The sequence below is a fragment of the Mustela putorius genome, unplaced genomic scaffold, assembly GCF_011764305.1.
Source record: "Mustela putorius furo isolate JIRA1106 unplaced genomic scaffold, ASM1176430v1.1 tig00004007_pilon_pilon_pilon, whole genome shotgun sequence".
NCBI lineage: Eukaryota > Metazoa > Chordata > Mammalia > Carnivora > Mustelidae > Mustela > Mustela putorius.
Window position 1 is genome coordinate 14,529,180 of NW_025422145.1, and position 14,394 is coordinate 14,543,573.

The 14,394-nt window shown below is 61.8% G+C and overlaps 1 protein-coding gene across 1 annotated transcript; it reads right to left on the reverse strand.

Annotated features, from left to right (window-relative positions):
- Positions 1-1,037: 1,037 nt before the first annotated feature.
- On the reverse strand, positions 1,038-13,847 carry UBE2I (ubiquitin conjugating enzyme E2 I). Its single transcript, XM_045072236.1, has 7 exons — positions 13,695-13,847; positions 9,387-9,463; positions 9,114-9,197; positions 7,950-8,022; positions 4,406-4,515; positions 4,187-4,266; positions 1,038-1,636 (listed from the first exon to the last, which is right to left on the reverse strand). Exons 2-7 carry the CDS (start codon positions 9,450-9,452, stop codon positions 1,573-1,575), a joined length of 477 nt encoding a protein of 158 aa, XP_044928171.1. The 5' UTR covers positions 9,453-9,463; positions 13,695-13,847; the 3' UTR covers positions 1,038-1,572.
- Between the last annotated feature and the right edge of the window lie 547 nt (positions 13,848-14,394).

Sequence of the window (14,394 nt, forward strand, 5' to 3'; positions counted from 1 at the left end):
CTCGGTCATTACAAAATAAGACATTCTGGGAGAGGCTACAGACACACAAGCCAGCTGAGTCCCCAGGAAGGCCATCTGTATCAGAACAAATCACCAACATCAAACGTCCAGCTTCGTCCGGCTAAGCGAGCAAGCAAGGCACTGGGACCTCGGAGCCACGCAAGAACTGTGGCCGAGGAGCCTCCAGACACGGCCTCCAACCTCTGCGGCCATCCTGCCGCTGGGCCCTGTCCCGATGCCCTTCCTGACCAAGGGCCCTTGCGACGGGCCCTCCCGCCCTGGCTCCGTCTATGCGCTGGAACCACAGGTGAGACGTTGAGAGTCCCCGGAGTGGGGGATGGGGGAAAGGCGAGGTCAGCTGGTGCAGGGCCCTGAGCTCACCTGGCCCGGCCCCTGGCTTGCCTGTCTTCACCTAGGGTCTCCGGTGGCTGAGCCAGCTCCCAGACCTGTTTCCCAACTGAGCAGGCAGCTGACCTGGGGAAGCTGTGCAGTGGGCGCAGGTTTTGGGGTGCTGTGTGAGCACAGCACAGCAGGCGTCGGACTGGGCTCAGAGCCTCTCGGGAACAGGGAGGCGCCTGTGCACGGTGGCCTCAGCCTGGCCCCCGCACTTGGGGTGGGGGCTGGCGCAGCGGGCCCAGGGAGGTCGCAGGGCAGCCAGTGAGGCCAGGTGGGCACTGGAGACTGCAGGCCCGAGGTGGACACCAGCACGTGCCAGAACGAGGGGGAGCTGCTGGTGCCCTGTCTTCCCTGGGGCTGGGTCCTGCCCACGCCAGTTCTAGAAGGCTCTTGACACCACTTCCGACCTGACCCCATCCGCTCTCTGCACAGCCCCCAGACCTGGGGTGTGGGGACAGGCTCTGGACGCACGTCGTCCTCACACACAGCACTATTCAGAGGCCCAAGCCGGGCGCCACGCAGGTCCAGGCAAGGCCAGGCACAGCAGCGAGCTGGGCTCCGCGCGCCTGCTGCCGTGTGGGGGGCCGGGCACCGTGAGGCCGCCTCCTCACGCTCTTAATGACGATAATGCAACGAAAACCTTTATATAAACAGTTTATTTACTCTAAACAGCAACACAGACAAAACGCCATATAAACACAAAGGAAGTGATGCGGAAACGAGACGCCGGCGGCCTTTGGATCTGAGGCTCATAAGCAACACAACCGGGATCTGCGGGGAGCAAGGCGGGAGGGGCCGGCGGGCGGCTGCGTAGCTCTACACGGCGGGAGGCATGCCTGCATCCGCGAGCAAAGGAAACTAGCTCCTCGGGGCTCATCGAAGTATAAAAGTTTATAATTTTACAGCAGTTGAAATACTGACATCAATATTAAAATAAAAGCAAGTTTTACATAACAATCAAAAATACAAAAGACCGAAGGAAGAGACCCTGTATGAAAAACCGGGCAGCTCAGCGCGTCGAGGACTGCGTGCCAGCGGCGGAAATGGAAAATGGCGCCCGCCCCCCCTCCCAGGTGACTAGTAATTGTACAGAGCAACGTCAGATTTGCAAAAATGTTGTAAACAAGTTCTTGCCAAACCAATCCCTTCCTTCTTACGCTGCTGTGTGGTCGCTGCTTATGAAGGCGCGAACTTCTTGGCTTGTGCTCGAACCCTCTTCTCGTACTCCACTCTGTTTTGGCTGAGGAGGAGGTCAAGAGAGAGACAGGTCAGCAGGCGCGGCCCCCTCGGGGCCCGGGGCGTCACGGGACGCAGAGCAGGCTCAGAGGGCGGCCTCTGATCGGAAAGGCCCTGGGGGCGGCCAGGCGTGTACCGCGCTCTAAGCCGGAAGCAGCTGCTTTCCTTCTGGAGAGAAAGTCCAGATTGCTGAGCACGAATCTTGGCTACAGACGGACGGGACTCCTGCTTGTTTCCCTGTGGGGCCCTGAGGGCCAACAGAAGCTCCGGGGCTGACCTGGGACCCTGCCCAGAGCCCAGGTGCAGTGTGTGCACGTGGGGACACTCGCCTGGGGGTGTGGAGTGCTCCCCGCATGGAAGCTAGGGGTCCCCCCAAGCTGTGCTCTCTCCATGGACGCCTCTCAGGACGCTGCTCCAAGTCACTGTGGCCCAGGCCCCGGGCACGATGGGGCTCTCAGGGGCCCCCGAGGGGAATTCCCTCAAGGGGCAGCGGGCTCCAGCGAACACACCACAGTGGTAGCCACCTGCCCGGGCCACGGAGAGCTGCGGCATCAAGGCCACAGGACTCCTGTCTGTGGCCCGTTTCAGCCCCAGAGCTCCAGGGCAGGGGCAGCCAGGCCGGCTGTCCACCACCAGGGGAGCCCCTGTGGCCCGCAGTGGCCAGCGGAGCTGTTCCAACGTACTCTTAAAAGGGACGCTGATGGGAGAAGTCGTGGCAACAAGGGCAGGCCAGGACTGGTGGCGACGCTTCCTGGAGCAGGAAAGATACCCAGCAGCCCCGGGGGAGCGGCCACACACCCCGCCGGGTCTGCTGGTGCACCACAGCTAGCCTCCAGTCCTGCTGCCCCGGCGCTGGGAAGAGACACGAAGAAGGCCGGCTGCTTATGGGGACACTGCGGTGCCTGTGGCCACCATCAGCCACAATGAGCGTCACCCATGACAAAGCGCACACCGGGGGGCGCCTGGGTGGCTCAGGGGGTAAAGCCTCTGCCTTTGGCTCAGGTCATGATCCCAGGGTCCTGGGATCGAGCCCCACATCGGGCTCTCTGCTCGGCGGGGAGCCTGCCTCCCCCTCTGTCACTGTCATTCCACCTGCCTGTGCTCGGTCTCTGACAAATAAGTAATCGTAAAATAAATAAATAAATAAGTGATCTTAAGAAAACAAAAAACAAAAAAACCCTCGCGCACCAGGCCAGCAAGTTCTCGGAAGGCCCGAGACCTCCTCAGCTCTGCAGGCCACTTGGTCTGTCACGAGAACGCGGTGCGTCCTGAGTGGCCTCATATGCGAGGCTTAGACCGCCGTTGTCAGTGCGGACAGATGGCACGGTGACATCGCACAGCACCCGGCTCAGGACCAAGGGAGAGGATGGATCTCCTGAGTCACTGTGAGTGCACACACGCCAACAGGACACGGGACCTGCTGCTGAGCCCCACTGGGACAGGCCCCGGCCCTGGCTGGGCGCATCCTGCTGCTCGCTCCTGGCCAACACTGGGCTGGGCCTAGGACCTGAAACCACTTTGGGGGGACAAATGCAACGCCTGCAACCTGGCACTTCTCTCAGGTGCTCCCCGGACACGCCACCTGGCAATGTCCAGAGCAGCAGGAGAATGGTCCTGACCTCAGCTTTGACCCTCGGCACTGCTGATTCCAGAAACGTCCCCCAGGAGGAACATGCCCCAGCCTCTCCCCTATGTTAGCCCCATCGGTCCCAGCTTTCCAAATGTGGAGCAGCAGGTGGCCAGAGTCCCCTCCCTGGCATAAGGCCCCTAACCTGGGCCAGCCTAAGAGGCTGGCGGACATGGCCAGGGGACCCAGGACCCACAACCGTGGGGCCTCTGCTCAAGCACAGGGCTCTCTCTGCGGCTGACTGGCCCAGGCCTGGGAATCTATCCTGGTCACTGCCTCCCTCAGCGCAGGCGGTGCGCAACACAGTACCACGCAGGGAAGGGCTGGGGCGAGGAGTGAACTCCTGACATCTGGTGGGGACAGCATGGCAGCTAGGTGACCCAGATCAAGCCAGGAGTACCGCTCCCCTATGGCCCACATCTAGGCCTGGGAGGAGCAGCAAGATGGAAACGGCGGGAGCTGTGGGGCCCCTGGGGAACCACAATACTGAACATGCCTCCTTTGGTGCCCACACCCGGGGGCCTTGCCCTCTGAGCTGCACTGGGGTTCACCGAGGCACCTGGTTTGCCTGGCCACAGCTTATCAGGGACAAAGTAGCCAATGGGAGCCTATGTCATCCAACCTCCGTCTCCTGACCGCCCCCGCAACCCTTAACCAACAGTGCTGTGGCGATACTGGCCCTGGTCACCTGTTCTTGCTCACCACAGGCCCTTTGCACATGGACCTCCCACTGCCTACAGGGCCTACCTGCTTGCTTCCTGGCCTCAGACGCTTCCGTGCCCACCTCACTCGGTCTCCTGGTCATGGGTCGAGTCTCAGGGCCATGCAAGAAGGCCAATGGGAGTGGCAGCCTGGGCCGGACTTCTAGGGAAGCGTGTACAAGCCAACAAGCCAAGCCACGGCAAGGGCGGCCGGACCAGTACTTACCAGTAAATCGTGTAGGCCTCTGCTTGAGCTGGGTCCTGGATATTTGGTTCATTTAGAAGTTCCTGTATTCCTAACAAGATCTGTTTAAGAAATAAAGAAAACACAGAGCTCAGTGGTTAAAAAACCAAGCTTTCCTAGAACACTGGCCCCGGCTTCAGAGCAAGACCACCGTCCTCTGGCCCCACAGAAAGGCTGAGGCTGGCCCCCTGCACCTCGTACCTGCTTAATTGTGATGGCTGGCCTCCAGTCCTTGTCCTCCTCGAGGATGGACAGGCACACTGTGCCCGAAGGGTACACGTTCGGGTGAAACAGTGGTGGCTCAAATTTACCTGCGGCAGAGAGAGGAAGGAAACACGTTTCTGTGGCAGCTGCTGTCCCCTCCCCTGCATTGGGTGCCTTGCTGGCCAGCAGGCTTGCGGTTCAGAATGGGGGCTGTGAGGTGGCAGTGTGGGCAGGGCGCACAGTTCCCAGACTCAGGGGCGAAGCCATGTGTTTGCCTAGGTCCCCGGCCCTAGTCACCCTCACCCACCTCCCAAAGCCAGCCCAGATGTGGGAAGGAGGGCAGCTGTAGCAATGAGACAGTCCTGGGGGCACAGTGGAGGGCAGGAACTGAGACCCTTCCAAACAAGTGGCCATTTTCAGAGCAAATCACCCTGCTTTGAAGAGAGACCTGTAGGACCTCACACTATACCCCTCCACATTTTTTAAAACACAAAAACTAAAACAAAACAAAACGAAAAAACCACATAGGAAACTGTAAAATGTATAAGAACAAGAACTGCCTTGAACCCACCCTGGGACAGTCCCACCGCTAAGGTCTGAGGCCATTTCTCTTCATGTGGGCGCCCTCCCCCTCCCCCCCGTACTTACATTCACCCAGAAAAGCACGAAGGAGGCAGAGCAGCTGGAGGATCCCAAAACGACAGACCGCTGGAGCCGCCCCGAGCTGCTCTTCGCCCCCAGCACGCGAGCAGCACCCCGGCGGGGACTCCTCAGACACAGGCGCTGTGGCAAGTGTCCCCCCACACCCCACCCCGGAGCCACCTCTGCTCGCACCCGGCCGCCGTAGACAAAGCCGTGAGCAGGCGTTGTGTGTCCGTCCTGAAAAGGAGGCAGTGCCCGTGTGCAGCTTCCGTGAGCCCAGCAGAGCCAGCCAGGCCCCGTGGAGCTCTGCCGTACCCCTAAGGAGCGGCAGCCGCCTCCTGCGACTCGGGCCGGTGCTGCCCTGGAGACCCCGGGGGCGAGTGCCACACACAGTGCTCTTTTCAAAACACCCATCAAGTCTTGTCCGTTTGCCAGTGGGGCCATCCCGACTCGCCGAGTGCCACGCACATTCTGGCCACAAGCCCCATCTGGTGGGCCTCGCAGGAACCTTCTTCCGTGCCGTGGATGCCTTTTCGCTCTTCCTCTGGTCCCTCCAGTGAGCACAACCCCTGGTCTGCGTCTCATCTGAGGGGCGGGTCTGCTGTGTTACCGAGGAAAACGCACGGTCGAGGGAGCAGCCGCTTCCCCTGAAGTCCTGACCCCAATTCTGGTCCCCGCTGGCTCCCTCTGCCTGGAGAGGTCCCCGCCCCGAGGTGTCACAGGGCCCACCGCTGACTCCCACGAGGACTCCGGGTCCAACTGCATGTCATCGCGTCGGGTCCTCCCCTCCGGTGGCTGTGAGTCAGCCCCCACTGCCCACCATGGGCTCATCCATGGACCCTGGGGCTGCCTCCGGCTTCCGGCAAGCACACGTGCTTCTGGAAAATCACCTGGTTAGCGCAGCTGGTGCCCGGGCAGGCCCAAGCCCGGCTCCAGCAGACACGGCGCAGACATAGCGCAGACACAGCAGGTGGCGGGCCCCGACTAATCGGCCCTTTCCACCCTGGCCACACGTGGCTTGCAAATGTCCGGTGACAGAGCTGGGCACCTTCCTTCTCTCTGCAGGTTGGCAGGGACGACAGCCTCTCTCGCGAAGGGCCTGCTGGCTGGCGGGCTCTCTGCCTTTTCCTCACTGACCGCGTGCGTGCCCTTCAGGTACTCAGGGTACGTGCTCAGGATCACCTGGAACCTTCTCCACACCCCACTCTGCCGCTGTCCCCTGGGAAGGCCTGCTCTAGGCGTCTTGCAATCCGCTTGCGGGCTGCTCCACCCCCAGGGGGCGCCCTGTGTCACTGCTCAAAGTTTAAGGGACCCAAGGAATGGAGGTGCCACCTCCTACCCACCCCCTTCCTCTCAGAGCCCTAAGGCTCCACCTCTGCGTGGGGCATCCAGATCTCTCTGGGAGGCTGATTCCCTCCTCCTTCTGCTGTGATGCTCCATGGTCTGTTACTTAGGGCACCCTCTCCCCACACCTCTTGCTCCTTCTGTCAAGAACTGAGCCACCCTGTGTGTGGCGGCTCTGCTCCGCGGGCCTGCGTCTCCCATCACCGGGTCCCCGCGGCTGGGGCATCGAGGTCCCATCTTGCCCATCCCGCTGTCAAGGCCGGGTACCCGCTCCTGACGGGCCTCTGCCTGGGCCTCACAACCACCCCCGGCACTCTGAGGGCCAAGCCACTCTCCACCCTCTGCGCCTCTACCTGCCAGGGTCCCCGTGGCCACTGCCACACAAATGTGCTTGGACTGTACCTGGGATCACACGTGCCCCACAGACAGGCTTTGAGACAACAGACACCCTCACAGCACTGGGGCTTCCCATCCATCCGGGGAACCCAGGTCCTTGTGTCGGAACCTGTCCTTGGCTTCTGTGTTGTGATCCTGACCCTCCAGTCTGGAGGTATGAACTCTGGGTGGATTCACTCCCGTGTCTGAGGCTACTGTTGCACCTGGTTGGAACGCTTCACTTGTAGCAACTCCAGGAAAACAGGTTTTTGCACGTTAACCTCTCATCCCACAACCTTCACAAGCCAGCGCCGGGAAGAAGGCTTGCAGCCCGTCTCCCTTTCATGCTCTTTTGCGGGCATTTTTCTCTTCCTTGTTGCATTTGCTCAAACTTCCATATTGAACAGAATTGAGAAAAGCAACTAAAATGTATCTCATTTTTCAGTGAAGGCAGTCATTTGAAGGGACAGCTGCACGTGATGAAAGTATCCGAACAGCAGAGAATCACCCCGAACAGTCTCCATCCCAGTGGTTACCCCGCTAATCATTGATTTCTCAAGTTCTTCTGGTACATGCCCTCATAATGGAAAACGTACTTCTATCTTCTGAATAAATAACTGCAGGGTAAACGTTTACACATGGCCTGGCCTTGCCACGGGCTGTGCACACACGGAGACACGTGTTCACTGCCTAACTGACCGACCACGGACAGGGCTGGGGGAACCTCTGGCCACAAAGCAGGAGGGACTTGCAGGCCCTCACTGACACAGTTCTGTCACAGTGCATAGCTCTGTGTGAGGCACCGCGGTCTGCCCGGGCTGCACACACAAAACTGTTACCAGCAAGGAGAGTGACACTGAGTGAGGGACACAAAGCTGTCTGGGTGGGGAGGCCCTGGACTGTGGTCTTTCACATGCCCATCCCTGCCGGGGCTGGAGGTGGTAGCACCTTCTCCCCAGGAGGCACAAAGAGCCCGGGAGCCTCCCAGTGATCACAGCCAGAATCTGTGACCCAGCCCACTGTGTGTGCCTCCCAGCCCAGGGGGCTCGAATGAGCTCCGATCCACAGCCAGGCTCAGGGACAGGAGTCCCCAGAGTCGCCCCCCAGAGAACACAGGACCGCAGATCTCTGCTGGAACGTGCCGGAGCAGAGTGACTCTGGCAGACTTCGCTCTACTCACATTTTGGGGGTGAGGATGGGTAATCGTCTTTGAAAAGCATCCGGAGCTTAAACAAGCCTCCTTCCCAGGGAGTCTGTTGGGAAACGAAGCAGCGGTTAGGAGCGCGGCAGGCTGAGCTCAGAAAAGCCAGTGTTTGCAGCCCGTCCCCCAGCACCATCCCAACAGGGAGGTGGACTCCTAAACTGGCCCAAAGACCAGCTGCCCCCATGACAGAGCTGTAAGTGTCTTCATGGCCCCCAAGGGGGCCTGGAAAGAGCCCTCCCTGGGGAGGAGTGGGGCTGAGGTTGGACTTCTGGAAAGATAGCAGGGACTTGGCAGCCCCTATGACCCCAGGACTGGGGGGAGTGGGTCGCGGTCAGATCTCCCATCTAAGCAGCTGCATCAAGGCCCCTCCCTCCAGCTCTGTGACCCCACAGCCCTCCGCAGCCTCCTCTGGGAGGAAGACGGCCACCCCCGCTGCAGCCTCAGACAAGGGGCGGAGAATGGTCACAGTACAGGCAGAGGCGCAGGCTGGCCGCCGAACCCACACCCAGACCCCGTCACCATGCAAAGCCATGTCCTACCCCCACCGGCTTCACAGAGGAAGAGGAGGCTCCTGGACGGTCACCACGAACCACAGGGGAAAGAAAACAGGCGACAAGGCCTTGGGAACAATGGGGACACCTCAGGGGCTTCCTCTTCCCTTTGGGGTCATCCCAGAAAAGCTGGACACAGGGTTGTGGGAGATCCTCACTCCCATATGCTTCCAGCATGCTGGTTCCCAACGGCCCTGGCACGCTCAGGCTGCACAAAGCTTTCCCAGGTGGCCCACGGGGAGCGTCTGCATCTGAGCAGCAGTAGCTGGCCCGGGGGCCAGCTTAAAGACCACCGGGACCAGCATCATGAGCTCGGGGCTGAAGGACAAGCGTGAAGGCCCTCAAAGCTCCTCTTGCCCCAGAAATGAAGCACGTTCTGGCCCCCAGGCTTGGTGGAGGTGTGGCATCCACCCCTCTCCACAGCCCGGCTCCCCTTTCTCAATTACAAGTGCCCAAGGGGCGGGGCTGGGGGCGTCACAGGTCACCCTATCCCTGCCCCCCCAGGGGGATGGGGCCAGGGCCTGTGGGGCCAACATGGGGCAGGCTGGCCGGAGGTAAGAGCAGCTCCGGTAAGAACAGCCTCTCTTACCCCTTTCTTCCCCGGAATGGCGCACTCCCAGTTCATGAGGTTCATCGTGCCGTCGGGATTCTTTGTCGGGACGGCCACAAAGCCCTGAGAGAAGACAAGCACACAGGCACATCAGTGCCACGAATCCCGGCTCGCCCGCTCGCAGAACCGTCCTGTGACCCCAGCGGGCGCTCTGCACAGCGTGTGACAGGCCCGAGCGGAAAGGGGACTTCCCGGTTTCCACAAGGGGAATCGAGTTCACTCTGCTGCGTGCAGAAATAAAGCTTTCCTTACAAACGGGTGGTCCTTCCTCCAGGCTTTCCGCTCCTGGGCGAGTCTGCTGAGGGCGATCCCCGACATGTTCAAAGTCCCTGGAAGAGACCAGACAGAGCAAGCAGTTAATTGAGGCAGCCCTCAGGCTCCCCGCCGCCCCCAGGGCCTCAAGGCACACACAGTGGGCACAGCGAGACCGGGGTGCAGGAAGGCCGAGGCGCAGGCCTGGGGCCACACGGCTGTCAGGTGCTGTGCAGGGAGAGCCCGCCAACACTCCTGGCAGATGCCCGTACCCTCGCCCTGCTCTCCTGTGTCCCAGGGTGGCGGGCTAGAGCAACAGGGATCCCGAGCTCACTGTCATACTCCGCAGGAAACGCAAGGACAAGGTGAGGCTGTCCACAGCACCGCCTGACGACGGGGAGGGGGCCGTGGGTGTGGCAGGGTGCTCTCCTTTGCCAGTGGAGATGCAGGCGGGGTGCCATCAGGCCCCAGCTTAAATTTAAATTCAGGTCTGGCCAGGAGAATAATCCTTGTTCTTAAAAGCAATGGAGTAGAAAAGCGCCCCAGGGCGGACAGCTGTCCAAGCACATCATAGACAAGTCCCTAGACCACACCTAGCCCACAGCACCCAAGAGACCTACCTCTCACTGCGGCCCCCAGCACTGTCCTCTGTCCCCTCCACTTTTGCATCCCACAGCACCCCCATCCCCTGGCGGGTCAAGGCCTGTCTGCCATTCACTTCAGGAGAGTCAGCAGAAGGTTGGTGTGGCAGCAGGGAGCACCCAGGAAGGCCAGAAGACACCCCGGCAGGCCTGCAGGCAGGTCAGCCCACAGCCCGCCTGCTGTGTCCACCTGTCCTGGGAGTGGGCACAGGAGTGGAGTGGGGGGGAGGGCGGCTCAAAGACCTGCCGTTCCTCGAGGGCCTCCAGACCACCCCCACCCCAGCCCAGAGTCCCCCGTGCACAGCCCCGCACAACCTGCAGCTCAAGCGGACTGTCTAGGCCACTGCTTCCCCAGCGGGGCCCAACAGGCCGGCGCCCCCAGCTGCCCTCAGAGAGTCTGACCCGAGGTCCCTCTGGTGGTCCTCAAAGTCCACGGAAACGCTGGAGATACCCAGAACCCAGCACTTCCCTTAGACAAAGCTTGACAAGAGGAAGAAGGTGTCTCCTGGAAGAGAACACCGACCCTTCGGGCTTCTACAGAAGGCGGGTAACAGGTCCTTCCGCTCTTGCGGGGGAAGAGGTGCAACACCCCACGTGCCTGAGTGCGACACAGGGTTCTGCACACCACGAGGGCTCTCAGCCAGACTCAGAAGGACAACCTCCCAGCCATGCTTCCTGGCTCAGGCTCAACTACCTGTCCCTAGCCAGGCTCATCACAGACCTAGGAACAACCAGAAGAGAAACCCAGAAAGCAAGGTTCCGGCTAAGCAGGGAACCTCAACTCGAAGCCAGCTAGGGCCCCCCCGCCCTTCCTGTTAGCCACTCCTGTGCAGCAGCCCCCAGCCCAGCTCAGGCTGACCTTTGACTGCCCCCGAGCCCTCCGATCCACATCACACTTTTCGCTCCGGCCCCCGCTGCTCCCCCGCAGTTACCCCACTCCCAGTCTCTGAGCGACACACACCCTGGCCAGGGCCCACACCGTTGTGCAGCAGAAGTGAGGCCAACAGCTCAACAGAGACCAGCCCTAGACTCTCCAAGTGGGGTCCTGGGTGCTAGTCAGAAATGTATATCCTCCAGGTCCCTGGGGCCCTCAGTCAGGAACTCTGGGTAGGGCCCAGTGCTCAGGGTTTAGGAGGCTCTTGGACAATTCTTTTCCCAAGAAGTAAGTTAAGTGGGACGAGGGGTCTGGGAATGGCCGTCCCAGAGAGCCACCGCAGTCCCTGGTGTCCTGCAAGAGCCCAGGTCTCAGGAAGTGGGTTGAGTCACGACAAAGTGCCAGACCAGCTAGACGCCAACCCATTTCAAAAAACGTGTACTGAGATTATAACACGAAAAAATCACAGGTCTCCACTCATGATGCATGGCCGTAAGGATGATGGAACAGATCTGACCCCAGAACACACCTTGTAACAAATGCCCAACCTTACTGGACCTCAAAATTATGTACAAACTAGACACCGCCATGCTAGGACCAAAAAAGACCTCCAATTCAGCACCACAAGATCCCAGCATTCTGGTCTGCACCCTTTGTCCCCATCCCTGTGCAGACCAGACCACCAGGAACATGACGCCATGGGTGTCTGGGACTACTCTTGCACACACCTGCCCAGATCTCCTTCACAGCACAGCACCCCTGTCTGGAGTATCTATCCGGGCAGAAGCGGGGCCCAGGGTGCATGTCCTCTGGTCAGATGCAGGCAATAATGACCCTGAGACTGAAAATCCTTCACCTCCACGTGTTTCTCAAACTCTTGCCCCAACAACGACCCCAGGGTCACACTCTTGCCCCTGGCGCTTGGCAACATTCCCCCGGGCCCCCCAAGCAGACAGCACAAGTTGGCAGGTCGCTTCTGCCAAATCAGCCGGCACAGAGGTTTGGTGCCCAAACACAAGAAGACTGACAAGCACTTCTTTTAAGTGAGATGCAAGGTCCCTGCGAATTTGAGCTCAGCCAGGAATCAAAACAGGTTCCTGAAACCCCAGGCCCGCCCAAGCGATCCTGAGTACGTCTGCTTGCTGACCCTGTGTCACAACCCTGCTGCAGGCCACATCCTCTGCCCTGAAGACCAGACAGATCCTAGATCCTAGCTGTGTGAGCTGTCCCACCTTGTGGGAGGTAATGAGGGGTGGTGCCGTGAGAGCTCCTGCAGCCCCCTCCTCAGGGGTGCCGATGGGCCAGATGGGGCGCCAAAGCAGGTTTCTGCCATCAGGGCGAAGAGCCACAGGTGCACAGCTGCCTGGTCTCAGTCTCAAGTAGAGACCTGGTCTCTAAAACATGCTTCCACTCCCACCGGCCTCCCGCTGTCTGCAACAAAGCAGCCCATTTGTTACATTTTAACTACAACACAGAGGGCTCATTCAGGATCCCACCGAAAACCCAAGCTAACAGACCTGCACTTAGGGAGCAGGTAATGCAGGTACGGGTTAACCAGACACTGCAGAACAGCAGGGGCGAGATGAAGACTGTCTCTGAACCACAGGCAGAGTGGGAGGTCTGCCCTCCACCTCCCTCCACCGCTCCCACACTGGGATGTACTAGAAGATGCTCTCCTCCAATCCTGCCCTGCTCCCCGAGGGCAAGAACCCCAGAGCCACTTCCTGGCTGCCCAAGTGCCCGCAAGTCTCTTCTCTCCCCCTTCCTCATGCTTCTCAGTCTGTAAAATGGGTGAAAGCCCCTAAAACAGGCCACAAACAATGCAGAGAAAGTGGGGATTCATCTCCCTTTCTCTGGGAAGAGAAGAAAGTGGAGATGCACCCCCACTTTCTGTGAAGTCGGTTCTCTACCCAAAGGCAGTTCCCTGAACAGCAAGAAATATTCAGGGCTCCAGACCCCAGACGGCAACAGGTCGAAAGCCAGCTGTGCAGACCCAAGAACTGAGGATATTCCCGCACTACACCCAGCGAGCCAGCCACGGCCGCGATCCGGAGCCACCGTGCCCGCCCCTCCTTCTGCTCTCGGAGCTACCAAGTCCGCCCTCCGTTCAGCCCGCACAGAGCGACCTCCTGGAAGCCCCCCTGCAGCGCTCCGTTCGGGTCCCACCAAGCGCGAGCGGCGCGCTTCAAAGGCAGGAGAAAACTCGGACGGCTCCGCTCTCCAGACCCCCGCCAAGCCCGCCGGCGCGGCCGCACTCCGCCACTTGGAGCTCCTCCTGCCATGCACGCTCTCCCCGGCTGGCAAGCGCCACAGGTCTGTGTGCAGACCGTGACCCCGGAAACGAATTTCCCTGGGGCGGAGGAGAACCGCGGCGGCGGGGCGGCCCAGGCTCGCGTCCCTGTCAACAGCGGCCGCTGCCAGCAGCAGCTCGGGGACGCCGCCGCGCGCGCGCCAGGGGGCCGTTCTCCCCGCTCCCGAACGGGCGCGCGGCGGGGGCTCGAAGGGCCGGCCGGCCGCGACCCCAGCCAGGCCCGGCGGGGGCGGGCCCGAGGCCAGTGGGACCCGGGACGCGGTGTGGGGGGGGTAAGCCGCACGGCCGCGGCTCCCAGGCGGACCTGACCCCAGGGCGCGGGGACCCTGCCCGGAGCCGGGGTGCGCGGGGCAGGCCGGGCCGGGGGTCGGGAGTGAGGAGGCGCCCGCCCGGCCCGGGCCCGACGGCGGCCGAGGCCCCTGAGCCCCGAGGCCGGCCCCCGCCCGCGCCTCCCGCCGCCCACCCGCGCCCCCCGCGCTCACCTCGGGCGGCCGCGGCCCGGCGAGCGAGGCGGACGAGGCGGCGGCGGCGGCGGCGGCGGCGCTCCCTTTGTCTCGGGACTTCCCTCCCGAGCCCGCTCCGCGCGCAGCCCGAGCGCTCCGAGGACCCCGGCGGGCGGGGCGGGGCGGGGCCTGCGAGGACTGCCCGTCGCGCGCCTGCCCCGCAAGCCGCCGGCACCGCCCCCGCGACCCCCGCCACCTGCGCCCCCGCGCGCCGCCCGCCGCCCGCGCCCTGTCGCCGCGGACCCGCGCTCCGGGACTGGCTTGGGAGCCTGGTCCGGGTGCGACTTTCCAGTCAGGCGGCGCTGCGGACACCTGCGCCCTTAAAGGAGCCGCGTCCCCGATTGGAGGGAGCGTCGGCAAACTCCCCCTCGTGATGCGTGCGTCCACTCGAGGACACGCCGGCGGGCAGCAGGGGCAGAGGGAGGCCGAGATCTCCAAGGGCTCCCCGGATGCCGCGCGGGCAGCTCTTCGGGCACGGGTCCCGGAGGTCTCCTTGGGGCTGGGGGTAGGGGCCGGGGGGAAAAGACCACTGAGGCCTAAGGATCCCCTGAAGCGTCGCAGCACGGTGACGGTCCCCGGAGCACGGCGGCCTGTGAAGCCCCTTGCTATTGGCCGGTTCGGGGCCCTGGGCGGGGCGTCCGTCGAAGCCGCCCAATGAGTTGACCCGGTACAAGAGGCC